Here is a 21,299-nt window from a genome sequence, read left to right as displayed (position 1 = left end):
ATGGTATGAGAGCTCTATAAATGATTTAGTCACCTACTAAATCATTTATAGAGCTTCCATAGACAAGTTTTATTGGAAAGATACAAGCTCAAATCCCATCTATGACATGAACCTTTATCAGGTCTTTTCAACCAAATGGTGAATTAGCCAGTCTCACACAGAGGTAGAGGGTTTATTCCTCCTGGAAAGTTGGGTTTTTCATCTTCCAAACAGGCAAAAGGGTCCCCCTCCCCCGGTTTTCCCTTTCAGTCATTTCCGACCATAGGTGACTTAGCATTGCCCACAAAGTATTCCTGGTGAGATTTTTATAGGGGTAGTTCACCATTGCTTCCCCCCCCCATTTTATCTGGGCATATGGCTGGGACGTATTCATGACTGTAATCCATGTGTTTTCACTTGACCAGTTTGCCTGTTCTTGGGGACGAAAAACCAGAGTTTCTGGGTGAGAAAACTCCTACTTCCATATGAGACCAGCCAACTCACCTTTAGTCAAAAGAGACCAGATAAAGGTTTCTCACATTGCTGACAGGAATCAAACCCTGATCTTTCCGACCAAAGGACTTCATCTATACTGACTGAGCTACGGAGGCTCTTAACTGATCCCCCTGAACATGCAGATCTATAGGTATTAATAAGTGTCTCTAGGAAAATGCAGAAGCGGAGTGATGTGCCAGCTGCATTTAATCATCATGATCCCCTAATCAGAGGACTTACCCATCTCAAGTGATGGATTGGTTGAAGATCTTTTGTAACAGCCAAAATAAACATAACCTTCGTTCTGTCTCCTTACGCATTGCTATTATCCTTAATCTCGCTTCTAGCGAAACACAATTTGTCACACTCTCAGGCACGTTTGTTATTCAGCCATACAAAATTTGATCCTTATTTTCTCCTTTCCTTTTTATGAAGGTATTTAGCGTTTACTTTGAACATGAAAGCATACTGTACAATAAGTTGATCTGTCTGTCTGTCAAAAGGATGCAGCTTTAGCACACTTGTAGTAATGTGATGACTTGGGCTGAAAAAAAAATTCAATTTCTATCTATCTATAGTAAAATAACATTTATAAATGGACACATATGGAGTTGACAAGGTTTTTTGATCTTGCAGAGCATGCCAGAAAATGCATGCAATTTACATATGCATTATGTAGCCTTAGTTGTTTTGGTATGATATGATATAAACAATCAATGTTTTGCATGTGTTGCTGCAGGTATTATAGATTTCCATCTAATATCTGAAGGAAACAGTTGATGTTGAAACAGGTCAGTAGAACTCGAATAAACACTGATAAGAGATGAATATGTTTGGCTCTAGAGATTGTATATTAAGTAGTCTAATATAATATATGCTGAAGATCAGAAATGCTTTGTGATTACCTTACTGGATCGTTACCATTATGATTTTGCTTCATGCTTTTGGTTTGAAAATAAATATATTCATAGATATTGAATCTCAAATGTAATGGGGAATCTCAGTTCTGGGGTTGCAATGTAATTGAAAGTAGCATTAAAAATAAAACAGCATGGAGTCAATGAGATGTTCCTAGTCTGTAAATATCCTTTCTTCCAAATTATCTACTTGCAATCCTTGGTAATTGAGTAATCATCTTTCTCCATTGTTCACAGTCATCATAGTGGATGGTCCTTCTCTTCAAGCTTCTCCACCAATGCAAAAATGCCTTGGGACTCTGTTCTATCACCTACCCCTCTTCCTCCTGTTCGTAAGTGATCTACTCAGTCACCATTAATCTTATCGAGCTTTGCTGATGAGAGGATACTTTATCTGTCCCATTCATTTGATTGAGTAGTGCACAGATTTCCCAAGATTCACTTGCAGTCAGTGCCTTAAATACAAATCTTCATACAATCTTTCAGTGGAGTAAGGATAATGTGGTCTTTTACTTGCTACAAAAACATCTTGCTTTTTTTTATTTTATTTTTTTTTTTTTTACTGCAAAAGGGATCTCATCTTGCTAACACTTATTCTCAGTAATAATATACAAATCACCAGACAGGATCAGATCTTGCTGATCCTATAAAGGTTTTTATGATGTTATGATCCTAAATGCACATACATTTTGTTCTGGTTATTTCTTGTGACAAGATGACTTCTACCTTCAAAGAGGAGATATGGCTGTGAGCTCACACCTTTCATTCCACCCCAATAGCTAATAATATAAGATATTCTGAGTTACAAGTTGTAGAATTCAGCTACTTGGAACCCAAAGTTTGGCTCAAATATATTGATGTATTCACCATTAGGCCTCACAGCTGCCAAACTAAACATCTTCCTAAGCCACCAAAATAAACACAGATGCATTCAATTCCACTAATGCTGAAAATCATAAGTTACTTCCTTTTTTGTATACATATTTTTTGTTGCTCCCACCCACAAAAGGTTATTAGCAAATCTATAGTACTTTTGTACAGTGGGTAGGCTGATGATTTTTTTATATTTTTTGTAAATTTTTACACGGCTCAGAAATCCTGCTCTAGAGACCAAACATGGAACTTTTTCAAGCCACTTGTCTCGGATAAGCAGGGTGGTGGTGGTCTTACCAGACAATGAAATTCATCTCATTTCAAGAGACAATCACAAACATCAATGCTCACAGTAGGATTCATTCCCATTAAGAACAGAATACAAATGACATTTTCCTTAATTATGAAAAAATCAGGCCTTTTGGATCATGTACTTGAAATATATGCCACAGAACTAGCTGGAAAACAGCCATTCCTTACATTGTACCAAAACCTAGTACAAACAGAAATTCAAAGGAGCCTCCGAGATACTATACTAATCCATCACCCCAATCTCAATAAAAATGACTGATTCCAAAGGGTATGGATTTTCCATCTGCATAACACCTAACTGACAAGGATAATAAAAGGAACAACTAAAAATTCAGCCATTTCTAAGAGCTAAGCAAAATAAATAAATAGATACTGGATATAAAAAACTAACAAGAATAGAATTCATTGACCAGAGAATTAAGTCCCATCCCATAGCTGTTGGTATCATTTTGCTTATATACAAATTGTACATATTGATATAAATCATTTGATCTACTCCTTGCCAGAAGTTAGGCTGGGTCAACAGTTGACAAAAGTAGGAATACTATGACATGCTATAATGAATCATTGTGTGTGTGTGCATTTGTTGACCTTAATATAAAGGTTGAAATGACTAGTAATTAGTTTAAAGTTATTCACTTTAAAGTAATAGTTACTACTCCAATACAGCAGCTGTCTTCATAATTTTTGCTCCTTGCCAGAAGTTAGGCTGGGTCAACAGTTGACAAAAGTAAGAATACTATTACATGCTGTAGTGAATCATTATGTGGCTTGTGCAGTGGCGCACCCAGAGAGGGGGGAAAGGGGTTCGCTCCCCCCCCCCCAAAAAAAGGAAATAAACACTAGAAAATTTTCCAAAAATCTTTTCCTAATTAAGATTCATTATTTTATGTATGTTGCATCGTGTTATTTCTATACTACTTATCATGTATTGGTGATCACTGCAGATGCTCTGCAGTGATCACTGATCTGCAGATATATATATATATACATACAGGGTGTTCGGGATAAATTTGACATATTTATAATTAATTATATTTTTCCGTAAGTTACATGTATTAACACACACTTCTCTTCATTTAAAAGTTTGGACCCTTCTTCATTCACATACAAGATGTCAGAAAGGATGGATAGCTGGAACCCACCTGAATCATGGAAGAGAATAACTTGTATCATGATGATTCGTGCCCGCCATCAAAATAAGGATATTACGACTGCTGCCCAATGCTCCCTGAATACAGTAAAAACAATCAGGCATGAACTAGAGACTTGCAATGGTGACTACGAGGATGTAGCAAGAAGAAAGATCCCTAGCAGACGATCTGATTGCGTTCGTACAGCAGAATTCCTCGCAAATCTGCAGGAACAGGTGTTGAAGAACCCTGGCATTGGAATTCGGGCTTTGTTCGTGGAGTTGCTAACTGTAGTCAAGCCCTGGATAACAAGGGTAGCCAATGGTAGGCCGTATGTATGGCAGCAGGATTCGGCCCCTTGCCACACCTCTGGGAAAAGTCAAAAATGGTTGTCTGAAAATTTCTACGACTTCACCAGTCCAAATGTTTGGCCTCCAAACTCCCCAGACCTTAACCCCATGGATTATTTTGTATGGGGCGCAGTTGAAAAAGACACCAATCGCACTTCCAGTAATACAAAAGCCCAGTTAATGGATAAAATTAAAACAGTTTTTGCGGCCCTTCCCAGGGAGACTGTAGCATCAGCTTGTTCGAGGTTCCGAAGCAGAATTGAAGCTGTGATCGATGTTGATGGTGGTTATTTTGAGTAAATCTTGTTGATAGTATTGTAATTAACTCTGCCTGTAATGTTTTTTTGTCAATTCATTAAATTTAATAGATACAAAGAAGATTTTCTTTTTCCTTACGAAACTGTCAAATTTATCCCGAACACCCTGTATATATATATTGTAGGCCCCTCGCATCCGCGGTTCGAAAAAGCTCATGAAACGGTCGAGCACCGCGCCGGTTGAAACATGCATACGCGTAAGCTGAAAAGTGCCGAAACACGCTTGTTTTGCAAGGCGCGTATTAGTGAAAAATCAAAGATTATCAATATGATTGAAGTAGAAAAAACAGTCGATTGTAACCGTTGCCAGGATCTATAATAAAAACGAATCTTCGATACGTGAAGTGTTGAAGAACAAAGAAAAAAATGCCAGTCTTTCCATTGCGGCCAAATCTGCAAAAGTTACGGGTACAGTGCGTGATAAGGCGTTACTCAAGGTAGAGAAAGCTTTGAATTTGTGGGTGGAAGACATGACAAGGAAAAGGATTCATATTGGCGGTAACACGTTACGACAAAAAAAAAAAAGCATTGATGTGTATAAATATAAATGCGGTTGCAAGACGAAACAGAAGAGGAAGAAAAATCATTTACAGCAAACAAGGGATGGTTGCATAGAATCAAAACTAGGTTTAATCTAAAAAACAAAAATGAAGGGAGAATCTGCATCGGCTGATATATATATATATATATATATTTTTTTTTTTTTTTTTAAATGAGAATGATGCTATTCCTTCCTCTCCGAAACAAAGTTATGAGGGCAGAGTTTTGTGTGTGCGTGCGCGCATATATATATGGAACATCCTGCGAGACCAACTTTGTTACCAGTTAACGTATGCATCGCAGTGTCAGGTCAGTACTTCCCGAATTATGGAATATCAAAGTTTTTTTTTTTTTTTTTTTTTTTTTTTTTTTTTTTTTTTGAGTTGTCAAAAATAAACCCAAAGATTTAAAAACATGAATGAAATATTTTTTTTTTCTTCTATAAGTAATGTAGCATTGGTATCTTATTATTATTAAGCGAGATCTCCGGGGAGTCAGAGACTCATCGAGGGAGGCCAAATACTACACACACCAGCTATCATACTTATTCTTGAATTCATTCACACTGCTTGCACTCACAACATCCAAAGGCAATCCATTCCAATCACGCACCACCCTCAGAGAAAAATCTAACCCTCACACCTTTCTTGGCAGCCTTCATTCTCAGCTTCCAGGGATGCCCACCATCCATAAAGCAAAAAATTCCCTCAATTGAAATCCTGTATGATTTCAAACCTAGTTTGAAATCATACAGGATTTCAAACCACAATCTTCTACCCAGGATTACAAACTTCTGAAAGTCTTCCGCTTTCAGAAGTTTGTAAGTCTCAATCACGTCACCCTTCTTTCTCTTGTTTGCTAGTGTCCACAGTCTACAAATTCTCAATCTGTCTTCATAATCAGTATTCCACAATCCTGATATTTTTAACTCTCCTTTGTACTCTCTCCAATATATCAGAATCACAACGGAAACCAGGAGACCAGACAATAGTACAAGTGAGGTCTTATGAAGGCCTTGTAAAGAAGCAAAATAGCATCCTTATCTTTACACGTGAACGCTCGTTTCAGCATTGCAATTAACTTTTGAGTTATATTTGCAATCTCTGCCACATGGCCCCTGAATTTCAACTTCCTATCTACTAACACTCCAAGATCTCTAGCCTCATCAGTTTCTTCTAGCATAATCCCACCAATATAATACGACATTGGATATCTAATCATGTAAAAGTGAATGAATACATTTACTGACATTGAACTGACACCCATTTTCCCATGCTCACAATTCCAGCCTATTCAAATCATTCTGCAAAGACTGCATATCAACAGCATTCCTGATTACCCTCCCTATCTTTGAATTATCAGCAAATAATTGTATGTGGCTTGTCAAATCCTTCCCAATATTATTAATGTATAGATTGAATAACAGTAGACCAAGCACTAATCCTCGTGGTACACCACTTGTTACCTTAAACCATGCAGACTTAAATCCCCCATATAACACTTTTTGATATCTGTCAGTCAGTCATTTTCTTATCCATGCTAATATTGTATAACCCAAACCCATTTTCTCCAATTTATGCAGCAGTCTGCCATGCTGTATTCTGTCAAAAGCTTTAGCAAAAGTATTATGGTGTATCCATTCCCCTTGTCTAGTTCAATGGTAACATTGTTATAGAATGGGAGCAAGACTAAAACATCACCTTCCCTTGGTAAACCTATGTTGTTCATTGCAAAGCAGAGATTCACTGCCAACCCATTTCTGAATGCGGGCCATTAACCAATTTTTCCAAAATCTTCACCACCACTCCTGGGATACTAACTGGTCGACAGTTGGATTCATCGGTCTTTGCACCACCCTTGTGCAATGGAGTAAACATACATTCCTTCCATTCTTGCAGAATCTCCGATGTTCTGAGACACGTATTAAACATCCTGGTCAAAAGAATGGCCAGTTCAGCTGAACACTCTTTCAGCACACGTGCTGATATTCCATCAGTCCCTATTGCTGAATTTTTATTCAGGTTGTGCAACAGCTCTAATACCTCGGCCTCATACACCTGCGTTTCTTCCTATAGTGAAGAGGTAATAGTGAACTGAATGTTGCGTTCACCAGGTTGATAGCTTTTAACGAAATGGGCACTCGTTAACTGAACAACCTCTTCTGCATCCGTAACCCTCACGCCATCTGGATTTAGAAGTTATTCTTTCATATTCATTCTTTATTTTACTTGCAGCATGCAGATAGAATTCTTGTGGGTTGTCTTTAGCACGCAGAGCCAGTTTCTTTTCATACTCAGGCTTTACTTTCCGTACAACAGTTGTGACTATTCTGGCCTGCTGCTTATAACGTTCATAACGGACGTCATCCATATGCAAACAGTATTCTTTCCACATCGTCCTTTTCATACGAATCTCTTGTTGATAAGATTACACATCCATTTGACTCCTATTTATTTTTCGAACCGGGCACATTCTGATATTGCATCGTTTAAGCCTTGTTTAAATGCTTCCCATGCACTGTCGATATTCTTTCCATCCAGCAACCGATCCCATTCCACTGAACTCAGTATACTCCTCGTTTGGTCATAATTTGCTGCTTTTTAGTTCAGCATGTAACCTTTCCGGGATGGAACATTTATAAATTTAATCACTTCCCAAGTAAGTACCGCATGATCACTGTCACTAATCGGAGGCAGAATGGTTACGTCTTTAACACAAACATCCTCTGACACCATAATCAAATCTAACAAAATTTGACCTCGAGTTCCTTCTGTCACATGTTACTTGAGGAAGTTGTCCCGCAACAGCTCAATAAGTGCATTTTCATTCTTCTCATGAGATTCTACTGCTACCCAATCAAGGTAGCAGTACAATCCCATTATGATTGCTCTTTTCGCGATCATCTCTTCTATTTAGCGATGCATTTCTTCATCACTAGCAACCGATACACCAGGTCTGTAACAACACCCCGCTCTGTAATTAGTCTTGTTAGATTCCACCTCACACTAGATGGCTTTAAACTCACTGTCACATGAAATATTCTTAGTGGTATTACTACAATCATAGGTCTAAACTCTAACTGGATTTAAGTCATCCGATATCATTAGCAGCATACCACCCTCCTCTTCTATCCTTCCTAAAAATATTATACTCATGACACTCGATACCGGTCAGTAGGTCGAATTCTAATAGCCAGATCTCACTAATATCTACAATCTGAGGTCGCAACATATTGACTAAAGCAACAAACTCTACCCCTTTATTTCTGATACGCCTAACATTCGTGTACAGACATAATAATCTACCTGAATGTTCTTTTGTGTATGTATATGTGTGTGTGTGTGTGTATATGTATATATATAAAATAGAAGGTTTAAAAAACCAAGTTTATAAAATTACTTGGTATCCTTATATATATATATATGTTAAAAATACCAAGCAATTTTAAACCTGGTTTTACTCCATTTCCCAAGTAAGCAAACAGACAAACAAGTCAAGTTTGCGCCTGCAAGTGATGCAAGTCTAGCTGATCCTACAGGTAGTGCAAGACCAAGGCAACTCGTGGTAAAGGTGGTATAAGCTCTGATCACTAATCTTAATATTTACCCTTAATGCCAAAACACAAGAAGGGGATGCATGATGTTTTGTATTAAAGGCAAGGGGCCACTCAGAGCTTATGCCACCTTTACCACGAGTTGCCTTGGTGTTGCACTACCTGTAGGATCAGCTAGACTTGCATCACTTGCAGGTGCAAACTTGACTTGTTTGTCTGTTTGCTTACTTGGGAAATGGAGTAAAACCAGGTTTAAAATTGCTTGGTATTTTTAACGTTTATTATACCCAAGGTAAAATACCTTCTACACAAATATATATCTTATATATATACACACATATTAAACACAGATGTCTGCAAGTACTTGTTTTGCTCCAAAGCAAAAAAGGTTTCTGCTACCAAGTATTCTTAAGAATTAACTCTACACCTACCAGTCCTTCCCCCCCCCTCCCCCCCCCTTCACATCTGGCCCTTCTGGGAGGAAGTGTACTCTGATGTGACTTTCTCTACATTATGCATCATTCAAAAGATTTGTAAATGTCTTTTACATATGCTTTATGCAGATAGCTCTTTACAGCTGGGAAAGGTAAAAATAGGCTAATAGAGTAAGATTTCATAATGTTATGTTTCATAGTAATGTTTTACGATATAAACACCACCAAGAGAGGAAATAAACAATATATTTCCCTGATCTTCTAACTAGCATCGATCAGAGTGCAATTATAACTGTAATAGGCACACAGCACTAAACTACATGGAGGAAAACAATTTAAATTCTAACTGACAATAGAACTAATGTCCTTTCATGGTACCCTCTGTGGGTCAGAGAACCATAAAGTTAAGTTAGAAAAGTCAGAGTATCGGGTCTTAAAATCATAGTCTCTCCCAGATCTATGGTAAATAGTGGCAGCTTGTACATAAGCACTGTGACACTGCAGTACCCCCCCCCCCCCAAGGAAAAAATTAAATTTTGTTTGCGTTTATAAATAATAACAATGCTTACAACATTATATATAAATGCAATACAACATTAAAGGTTACAGCTTACGTTTTCGACATTGATTGAATAGTTAATAATAGGAATTGCTCGATGAATGCTTTGGATTACGAAACAAATGCACTGCGATCTAACGCAGTGCCAGAATTATTACGTATGTATCAATTGCAGCTCGACTCGCCGATATTCGTTTGCACTTGTCACTGAACGTAACAAGTGAATCGGACACTGCTCGTTCGAGCAGGGTCGCTACAGATAAATTGTATGCTTGGGCGCGTTATTTCTGTGGGATACGAAACTTTTATTATTGGCGTGTTCGCGGTGAGCAGGAGCAACTCGTACATAGGCACTTCAGAACTCCCAGTTTTTCTCGATATATATATAAATATATTTTATTGATTTATTTATATTTGCTTGTAATATTTAATTTTATCATCAACAATCCTATACAGTTCTCTTATTTTGTATAAAAAAAATAATAAAAATTCATCTTGTAGCGCTTATGCACGTCATAGTGAGATGCAAGATATTAGCGTAATGCGGCACTATCCTTCCCGCAGTTCCACTGTTGTTTATATGCAGTTTGCACCAGTAGTAGAGTGTTCGCAGTGTTTATCGTGTTTACGCAGTCTCTTTAAATATTTGGACATTACAATTAAAGGATTTAATTTTGTAATATCCAAAAACTGTAAATCCATTCCTTTAAATACAGTTAAAGGAATGGATTTTATTTTAAAGTAATTTTGAATTATACCAACCTGTTTAATTTTATCGATAATAAACAATATTGTTTCATGTTTAATTTTTACCATAATTTTGAAATTTTATCCAAACACGTACACACTATACTTAGTACGTATGCATATTTCGAAAGTTGCAGCACCACAACCATTTCAGGCCATGAGCCGCCACTGGTGGTGAGGGTAAAATATTTTTAATAAAGCGATTTTTTAATATGTAAATTTATTTATTAATAGATTGGTTAATGATTAGAAAAAAAAAGAATCATTTTCTTATTTTGTATATGCAGCACCCCTACTTAAAATTTTCACCGGCCGCCACTGATCATAAATTAATGCAATCATACTTAATATTGGAAGAGTGCTTCATAGCTGATGCTTATTCTAAAAATAGTTTCTCAGACTTATGACTTCTCTGTGAGATGTTTTCTTCCAGCTGTGTGAAGGAGTATCCAAAACAAGTTGGCAATCCCAACTTACCTTACAGATAATTGTGGATGTAATTTTTGTGTTCAAGGCCAATGTTTACAGATCTACCAGTCTGTCCAATAAGTCAAACTACAGGCACAAGAAACTTTCACCAGTTAACGTATGAATCACAATGTTAAAGACGATGCATTTGATCTTTAGAACATATGAAGGTAGCTAGTGGAATAGAGATCATATTTGTGGAAAACTTTGGCTAAATTTTCTGATGTGCCCTTAACATATGGGACGAGAATGGTTTTCATGTGATCCTGGTGTGTTCTAAGTATGGGGTAAGGGGAGTATACAGTGCAATTAGTTAAAAAGGTGCTGTAAAAGCCACTGAGCTCAGTTTTAAATGCTGCGTCATTTGAACAAATTATCATGGTTGTTGCAAATGATCCAGGAAGCTTGGTTAGAGACATTAGCTTCATGTTAACAGTGTTACATCTCGGAGGCTTCTTTTGTCTGAATCACCAGTAGTGTTACCCTTGTGGTACATTGATATGGTACACAGAAAGGCTGTCTCAATCCTACAATAATCTACCTCCTTTGCCAACCTGGAATCTGCCTTGAACACAGACTCAGACTGAATATCCTGGAAGAGTACTTCAAGCAGTGGTACCTGAAGCTAAATCCAACAAAAACTGTGTCCACAGTATTTCACCTGAACAATGCAGAGGTAAATCGACACCTCAACCTCTGTTTCTTTGGCAAAATGGTAGAACACGAGTCTCACTCAAAATACCTTGGAGTGAGCCTGGACAGAAGCCTGACCTATAAAAGGCACATCACTAACCTGTCCAACAAAATTAAAACGAGGAATAATATCAATTCGAGGCTTATTGGAACAATCTGAGGTTGTGGTGCAGAAGTCCTAAGGTCATCTGCACAAGCCCTCTCATTCTCTGCAGCAAAATAGTGTGCCATCTGGGAAAGAAGTGCACACACTAACATTATAGATACTCAGCTAAACTCTACCATATGCAAAATTAGTGGGACACTGAGAACCACCTCTCTCCCTTGGTTGCCTGTCATGTCTAACGTTGCTCCACCACACATACGGAGAAGACAAGCCTCAATTAAAGAATTTAATAAAGTAATGAGCAACCCACTCCTACCCCTGCACCAGACTCTCATAAATCCACCTAAAATCAATCAAGAAACCCTTTCTGGTCCATGGATGAACTCTTCAGCTGCCATACACATCAACACCTAATGTGGAGAGAACACTGGTCCAACAATCTTCCAACATATGGCTTCCTGGTTGAAGATCCCTGTGCTCTGCAGCCTGATTTTGCTCTTCCTAGGAAGATCTGGACATCTATCAACAGGATCAGAACCAACCAGGGCAGATGTGGTTACCTACTACATAAATGGAGACTGAGACCACCCTTATTGCGATTGTTCCTTGCCTAGACAATTACTCATATTGTTGTGAATGACTGCCCAAGGCACCAATTTCATGGTTGTGGCCTCCAGGACATCCACGAGGTGATGGATGAGGCCCTGGATTGGCTTTCTAGACTGGACATTGACCTGTAGCTGTTTTGTATTCTTTTTTGCCATAAGAATAAATAAATTTGAGTAAATAGCTTTGGCTTGGTGTTTTGAGGATTCCATACTGTTGTGTTATTGTTTATGTAAATACCTTCCTGTATGAGTGGGTTTTCTGTCAGTGGAGAAAGATAATGAGCCATTAGGAAGTTGTCTCACTGGTGTATCTAAAAAAGAGAAGACAAGTGTTTAAAAAATTTGCATCTCAGCCCAAAGAAATCATCAAAAAACAAACATTATGTCAAGCCACCCTGGATATACAGGGTCACTAAACTTCACAAACCTAATACCACTTTCATTCTATAGTACACAGTCCCACCTACAAACTGGCCAACCATTTATCCAAATCACTTTCATCTATTAAAAACACTTACAATTAATCAATTTAAACATTAATATAAAAAAAAAACCAATTCTGACATGACATCAGCTTTTGTACATTTTTTTTTTTTCCTCAGGTAAATTCACTTTTACCCTGCTCAAAATTGACAATTTATTTTGGAGAAATTATTCATAATGTTGGAACATAACACTAGTAACAACTAGCTAGTTGTAAACAAATCCAACATGTACGTATTAGTGATGTTCTTTTCTCCAAAATGTTTCTACAATCCTGTTATTTCCTACTCTGCTGTTCAGATCTTCAACAAGAACCAACTTTTCCCTCTATGACAACTGCTTCCTTTAATGATTCAGAAAATTCCTCCACTTCTTCCTTAGTAGAATCTTGCATGGGACCATAGACATGAGTCATTTTCTAACTCCCCATTTTGCACACACACACAAACTTGATATTACCCACTACTGAAGATTATCTTTGCATTTCACTTTGATTTCTACAGGAAAGAAATATTATCTATCCTGAATATAACATTTTGCCTGCTTTCTTTTGTCTTCTTTGTTCCAATAAAACTGATTGATATGGTATGTAATTCTTCTGCCAGTTCCATTGTTACTTCTGATGTTGACTTGAATTCTGCTGATGTGTGGAGTTACAATAGCTGATCCTCCACCAGTTACTCTGACAAAATAAGAGGGGCTCACTTGTTTAATTACATGACATACCAATCCAGCATGGTATTTCATCTTGTGCCATCGTTGTATGCTATATTGGCTTAAACCAAAAAACAATTTGGTTGGCTAAATAAAAAGCTACAAGCTGATACTGGTTCATTCCATATCGAGTTGGATATGTACTGCCAACTGGAGTCTTCTTAATTACATCAGAAGCTCCGGTACATTCTGCACATTCCTTAAAATGGCATGGAGGTCTCCCAGTTATTTAGCTTTGACCCTTAAAGCAATCCTCTCAACAGAATGTAGTTCCCAAAAAACAAGTAAACATTTCAGCTATTTATACATAACTGATAGCAAAACATAGTAATGGACAAGAATATGAAAATCCAATATGGTAGGAAATCAACTAAATTCAGGTATTATTTCTGGGAAAATTCTCCACAAAAACATACCCCACAAATTGGCAAGGCCATGACAGACATACAAGACAATGAAACAATGCTTAGAATATCGGAAAGGATAGCTCTAAAATGTGACGAAAACTCAATAACGTCCACCAACTCTACATAATCTCCGAGTTGGAAGCTCCATAACATAAAAATTTAGGTCACGACTCAGACCAATAGAAGACAACACAAGTACACTAAAGACAGAAACACCTAACCGACATGACATAGCATCCACTTCCCCGAGTTCCGAAAATGACACCTGTCAAAACGGCTCACAACCCGTTACTCCCACAGACTTTTTCCCTTAAATCCCTCCTATTCCCCTTCCCCCCCAAACAATCCCTCCTCCCCTTCCCTCAAAAAAACTTCAATCTTCAGATCCCCCCCCCCCCCCCCCAAACGCTCTCTATCCACCCTTGGTAATATTATACATATAAAAAAACAGGTTTTTTCTCCCAAATAATTCCCCCACATTACTTACCCCCCTCCTTCCTTTAACAGCAGATGAAGGCACATCACCAGGATAAAGGAGGCAGAAGACAACATCCAAAAAAAGTATGTCCAAAATTTTCCTCCGTTTTTATTCACCATATATATTAGTTTTATAACACTTCAGTAATGCCCTAAGTTTTTAGGTAAAGAGCCAATGACATTGAAAAAAAGGGGCACTCCTAAACTAAAGTAGGCTATATTAGAATAGCCTATATAGGCATTAAAATAATAATCGACTAAATTTATATGGAATAAGATATTTATCAAAGCGCTAAACTAGCTGTACATTACACTAGTTTTAACTTATGTGATCCGGGTTAGGAATAAAATAATTCATGAAAGAGCGGCCACAGATATGAGGGCTCATAAAAATTAGGGGAGAGTAAACAGCAGTGGTCCACATGGTTAGCCTAGTGGCTATGTGCTTTGTAACAATATGCCTGGGGAAGGAGTGTCCTAGGTTCGATTCCTGTCGACAATATGAGGAGCTTAGCTTAAGGATCTTCCTCAGTCATAGCCAAGTTAGCTAGTCTTGGGCATGGACAGCAAGGTTTTTTCTCACCAGTTTATCTGGGGTTTTTCATCCCACAAGCAGACAAACTGGCCCCGTGAACACACAGGGTACAGCAAAGAAGGCAACGGGAGACCATCTTGCTTATATCTCCCTAGTATGGTAGCATATAGCTATCCCTGCCAGCCATATGGCAGAAGGGAATAGATAGATAGAAACAGCAATGGCAGAATCATCATAAATGAAGATATTAGGAAGGAGCTTGACATTACACCCCTTGAGAGTATATATTTCAGGAAACCGATGATCAAATAAGATTCAAGGCTTCACCTCCTTACAATATAAAAGTGAAATTTTAGTTCTATCCACTCTCAAAAGAAATGACAATATTGATATAACTAAGACTGACAAAGGATGTGCTATGGTAGTACAAGATAAAGGAACAGGAAATTCAACATCATTGTATGTTGTCATTGTGTTTACTGCTACATTTCCAGAGACCTATGCAATCTCAAATTAATAAATTAAATAAGCTTTTACATGAATCCAATTCTGAGACAGGCACATTAAGGATCTACATTCATTCATTATACTAGAGTTCCTAGACTATGAACTTCCCAAAACAAAGGAAATGCACTGCTTAAGGCAATAAATGGATTGTACAGGTACTACTTTGCACAAGCTGGGCAACACAAGTCTAAAGTATTTTTTGCTTTTACTGGTTTTTTTACCAAAAAAAAATTAAGATTTCAAAAATATAAATGATCAAGTGGAATATAATTTCTCTTTTGAATCTATTCCACCAACAGATAGGAAAATCTGTTGGTGGAATAGATGATTTGAATGTTGTAGAATTTGATATCGGTGCTGGGATTTTTCATGGCCGAACAAACAAAAATACAGAGGTTCCCCAATATCTCCTATCCTGGCTAACTTTACATGGAGCATTTCAGGCAGCATCTCCTACATAACTTTCACTCTGTTCATTAATATGATTCTATTATATGGATGGTATAATAGAAGCTATTTGCAGTTTGGAAGTCATCCTTGTATTATTAATTAATTCTTTTTAAACATTATCAAACCAAGAACCCAATTCACTTCAGATGTAGAAGTCAAAAATAGCATGTTCATATCCTACAACAGTTTAATAGCATCTACAGTTTTCACTTTGGAAAAGAAAAGTAGTCACTTTGCCTACTGGTGGGACACAGGATATATGCCTTCCCTAAAAAGTCTGACACTATCAAACCTTAGTTTATCATGCACATCACTGCAGAGGAGCTTCAACAAGAACTGCTGCACAATAAATTCACCTTTCTCCCTAATGGCAATAACTCAAATCTCTTACAAGATAATCAAAGCTTCCCTAATTCTTTTACAGAATATACTTATGTCATGTTTATAAGTTTTCCAGGCTTCTACATATAAAACCTGCATGTCTCCTTTTCAATCCTACCCATAAGTGACTTTTCTTCTCCTTTTTCCTTCATGACATCCAGGAGTATACTGGATCCCCATACTCATGTAGTCATTTAGTGTAAAGGCAGGCTGATAAATCACTTATTAGGACACTTAGAACACCCAAGTACATTTGTTTCTGCAAATCTAACAAATCCAATCTTGTGAAATCACATCTTCAGACACACAGTTCACTGTAAAAAGACTTGCATAAAAGCTGGTTTTTAATAGAAAAATTATATAAAGATAGCTCTTTAATAAATTTAGCTTAATCCTTTATTCAAGTGTAAGCAAACAAAGTTTGCGCCTGAAGTATCTTCAGGACTGAGGCAACTCATGGTAAAGGTGGACCAAGCTCTCATCACTCCTTGTCTCAGTATCTCCCATAATGCAAAGCACATCTCCTTGCAGACATGTATAATACTATGCATTAAGGTAAGGGCCACTACGCAGACCGGTTTCGACCTTTGAGGTCTCATCAGTGGGAGCCTGACCCAGCAGTGGCGATACTAATGCAAAAGCAATGGAGAAGTCATATTTACCTATACGAGTTGTCAAAAGGTGTGCCACCTTATTACTAAATTACTCTGAATTTAGAGAAAGATGTTGGAAGTTTTTTCCCACTTGGTTAGACTATAATAAATTTAGTTTAATCCTTTATTCAGTGTAAGCAAACAAAGTTTGCACCTGAGTATCTTCAGGACTGAGGCAACTCATGGCAAAAGGTGAACCAAGCTCTCATCATTCCTTGTCTCAGTATCTCCCATAATGCAAAGCACATCTCCTTGCAGACATGTATAATGTCTATGCATTAAGGGAAGGGCCACTACCCAGACCGGTTTTGACCTTTGAGGTCTCGTCAGTGGGAGCCAGACACAGAAGTGGTGATGATACTAAGGCAGAAGCAATGAAAAGGTCTAACCAAGTGGGGGAAAACTTCCACTATCTTTCTCTAAATCCAAAGTAATTTAATAATAAAGCGGTACACCTTTTGGTAACTCGTATAGATAAATATGACTTCTCCATTGCTTCTGCCTTAGTATCACCACTTCTGGGTCTGGTGCCCACTGATGAGACCTCAAAGGTCAAAACTGGTCTGGGTAATAGCCCTTCCCTTAATGCATAGCATTATACATGTCTGCAAAGAGATGTGCTTTACATTATGGGAGATTCTGAGACAAGGAGTGATGAGAGCTTGGTCTGCCTTTACCACCAGTCACCTCAGTTCTGAAGATACTTCAGGCACAAACTTTGTTTGCTTACACTTGGATAAAGGATTAAACTAAATTTATAGTCTAACCAAGCCCACCATCTCCACGACCGAAAAAGGCGAGGCAGGTCCACAGCTCGACCAAGTGCATGCTCATTCTCTTTTTCGACATTCGCGACATTGTGCATCAAGAATTCGTCCTCAGGGGCCAGACCGTCAATAGAGAGTTCTACTGCCAAGTTTTTAAGGCGTCTGAAGGAGGACATTCGGCGAAAGTGACCAGATCTGTGCCACGCAAAGAACTGGATGATCCACGACGACACTGCACCCTATCACCGAGCTCTCCTCACATGTAAGTTTCTTGCCAGAAACAACGATCTCACTTCCGCACCCACCCTACTCGCCAGATTTGGCTCTCCTGCAGACTTCGCCCTCTTCCCAAAGATGAAAATCCAGCTTAACGGTCACTGTTTTGACACCAATGCGGAGATCCAGCACGAATCACAGAAGGTGCTTGACATGCTTCAAAAAAAAAAAAACTTCCAGTTCCAGGACACATTCCAGAATGCTGTATTGATATGTAAGGTGACTATTTTTGAAAGGTGATAGTGTGTAAACATAGATAAATAAAGTAATTTTTCATAAATAGAGCTAGTCTCTAAACATTTTGATACCACCTCATATATATATTTTTTTTCTCCTGTTGCTTTGGTTAAGTTTTATAGATCAAGTTTTCCTTTTGCTTGGCATCAATTATATAATACTTGCTTTTTAAAATTGATATTCCATTTTAATCATAAATCTACCTTAATGGTCACAAAACAAAACAAAATTGTGTTTATTAAACAATTATTTTTTTTTAACGTAGTAATGCATATTTTCTTGAGTAAGATTATCTAACATATAAATGCCAATTTTCTTCTTTGAAGAATATAAAAATAGTTATTCAGTGTTTTCTGAAAATGCATGCTAACTATTCAAACTTATTAAAAACATTGCAAAAGCTAATTTATCCAAGTTTAATTTTTTATTCAACATTTTATATTACATTTCTAATTTGTCCAATGTGGGCAAAAAAAAAAAAAAAAACTTGCAGTGAAAGTACATGATAAGTCATTTGTCAGAGTCTTACTGCTATTTTGTCAAAGCTTATATTAAAATATCACTTTCCAAGAAGGGATTTTGTGAGCAAAACTTTGGTCTTCAAGGTATTTGGAACATGACGAATCGTGAGTGATATCCTAGTACGTCTTTCTAGGGTTGATCCCACTGTAGCTGTACACTGGTTGATGTTAGCTATTTGGTCTGTGATAACATCTTCTTTTATTTCTTCAATGCCATGTAGATATTTATGATACATATCATCCTGCACAATAAGAAGACTACGAGGTTCAAGAAGAAGCGAGGCAAAATGGCGATCTTTCCACTGTAATATATTCTGCAAATATATATATATATATATAAAAATGTTAGATTTAATATTATGATTAAAAATGCTTATCTCTAATATTATTGTAGAAGATAACAAATGAAATGTCACAGGCAGAAGTATCAAACTGCCTACTAAACCAGAAATTATTCCAGCTGCAGATACTACATCTGAATTAAAATGGTTTTTCTTCAAAAACTTCAATTAGGCTGTACATGGATACATCAAGGAATGTTTTTTCATTCCACTTTGCATCAAGTGTTTACACAAAAACTAAATAATTATACTTTACAAGAAGTTATATTCTTGTCTTTATCCTTTATTGAAACATAAGCAAACCAACATTTGTACATGAAGTATTCACAAGTAGGCTGCTTATATATGAAGGCAGATGACTTGCCATCAAATTAACCTTCTTTCCCAATAATGCATAGCACACTTTCTTTTAGAAATGTATACAGTCGTGCATTATCTCATTATCTCTCAATGTTGAGATCTCAGCATTGGGATAAACACACACTCCAACTTATGTTCATGGAAGTATTTGCAAGTTGAATTTATTCTTTCATAATTAACACATTTCTGAAATTAATAAAAATAAAATTAATTCCAAAATAATCTGATTAATTAGAATTAAACATGTCTTTTGGTTACATAATTAATACTCTCAAAACAATGTTTGCAATAAAAGTTTATAAAAAAAAAAACTTAACCTGCATGCACACTTATCATGTGGAATACATTCAGCAACTCAAGAATGTCCAATGCAGTATAGAAAGGGATTACCAGAGAAACACTTTCTGTTGTGCATCATAAAATGTCAGTAAACTTCAAGCAATGTAATGTTGGTAAACGCAAGGTTCTGCACTTATAAAATGAATTGGAACAACTTATGCAATGTTCATAAATATGAACTCAACTGTACTAAGAACCAAATCAATAATAGAAGACATTTCCACACACAAGTAGGAAAATGGTGTTATCAAAGTATTACACTACTCAAGACGAGATAGTTGTAGCAGGTTTTTTGCCTGGTTTTAAAATTAAATCACTGTTGACGAAATTCTTCCTCATCAGAAAGAGTGCACTATACATTATGGGATACCAGAGCAATTTGATAAAGCCACCTGCCTTCACATACAAATAGCATAGTCAAAGTTACATCACATGGAAACTTTGGTTTACTCACACTTGGGTAATGGATAACACTAAGAATATAATTTATCACATGCAATTTAATCTGCATTGGGATGTTTTATGTACCCTATTAATGCACAGCATGTTTCCTTCTCAACCAGTAATATTGTTCAATTTCACCACAAAGTCTAGTTCTCACTGATGATAGCTCAAAGACAAAGGCTGAGCTCTCACTAACACATCATAAGACATGATATTTTACATACTTTCAGAAGGAAGCAGGTCAAAGCTGTATAACTGAGAGGAGACCTCCACATAGCCTTTAAAGGAATGTGGAGAACCGACCAGGGCTTCTGACCTAATGTCCAATCCTCACCTTCTCGTGGTGCACCCTGCTGGGTATCTACTTTGATACTGAATGAACGAGGATGGGCTGACAATTTGGAATTTAGCCAACCAAATTGTATTCTTATTGGTTAAACCAAAATAAAAAATGATGGTACAACATGAAAAATTTCATGCCGGCTGGGGCGTCGCCCGATCAAACAAGGCCCCCCCCCCCCGTTGTTTTCGCCAGGGAACCAGGGCGAACAGAGAAAAGTCAGCTACTGGAACAAATCTGAAAACAAACCCCAACTAAACATCACCAGAGTTAAAGATCGGTACTATCAACATAAGAAGCCTGAATGGCAAAGAAATGGAGCTAGCTGAGGAATTAGATAAGTACCAGATCGATATAATAGGGGTGACTGAAACAAAAAAGACCAAAACTGGTGAAATCTTTCTGAGCAATAAATACAAAATGTTATATTCAGGCAATGACAATCAAGGAAAAGAAGGAGTAGCCATAGTATTCAACACAAAATACGAGGCTAATCTTCTTGAATGGCAGTCAGTCTCAAGTAGAATAATGTGGGCAAATATCAGAATGGGGAACTGGACAATGAGACTTATTTGTGCCTATGGTCCCACAGAAGGTTCTACTAAGGTAGAAGTGGAGGAATTTTTTGACGCTCTAGAAAAAGCAACTGACACAATGAAAAAGGAAAAGTTGGTCCTTGTTGGAGATCTAAATAGCAGAGTAGGAAATGATTGTGAGACATACAAAAATATTTTGGGAAAATTTGGAGAAAAGAGCAAAGCTAATAATAATGGCAAATATCTGTTGGATTTCTGCTCAGGACATGGACTGGTTATTACTAACACCATGTTCCAACATAAAAATTTGCACAAATTCACATGGAGAGAATAGCTGATGAATAGCTGTTGTAATAGATATGGTATGAAGGTCAGCAATAAAAATACACAAAGACAATGAAAATAGGCAGAATCATTGAAAATGTCAACTGTGTTGTGAATGGAGAA

The 21,299-nt window shown here is 37.2% G+C and overlaps 1 protein-coding gene across 1 annotated transcript in view; it reads right to left on the bottom strand.

Moving 5' to 3' along the window:
* Positions 1–18,373: 18,373 nt before the first annotated feature.
* The window catches only part of LOC150101624 (demethylase ALKBH6), a 68,410-nt gene continuing 65,484 nt past the window's right edge, over positions 18,374–21,299 (bottom strand). Inside the window, exon 6 of the mRNA XM_090400497.1 lies at positions 18,374–18,806. Within this exon, the coding sequence (XP_090256623.1) occupies positions 18,531–18,806 (276 nt within the window). The 3' untranslated portion in view covers positions 18,374–18,530. The remainder of the gene's footprint in view (positions 18,807–21,299) is intronic.

Source organism: Typopeltis vanoorti, chromosome 11, assembly GCF_054136105.1.
Source record: "Typopeltis vanoorti isolate ZY-2024b chromosome 11, IOZ_Tvanoo_1.0, whole genome shotgun sequence".
Taxonomy (NCBI): Eukaryota; Metazoa; Arthropoda; class Arachnida; order Uropygi; family Thelyphonidae; genus Typopeltis; species Typopeltis vanoorti.
Note: the sequence above shows the minus strand (reverse complement) of the source record. Positions and strands in the feature narration are given on the sequence as shown.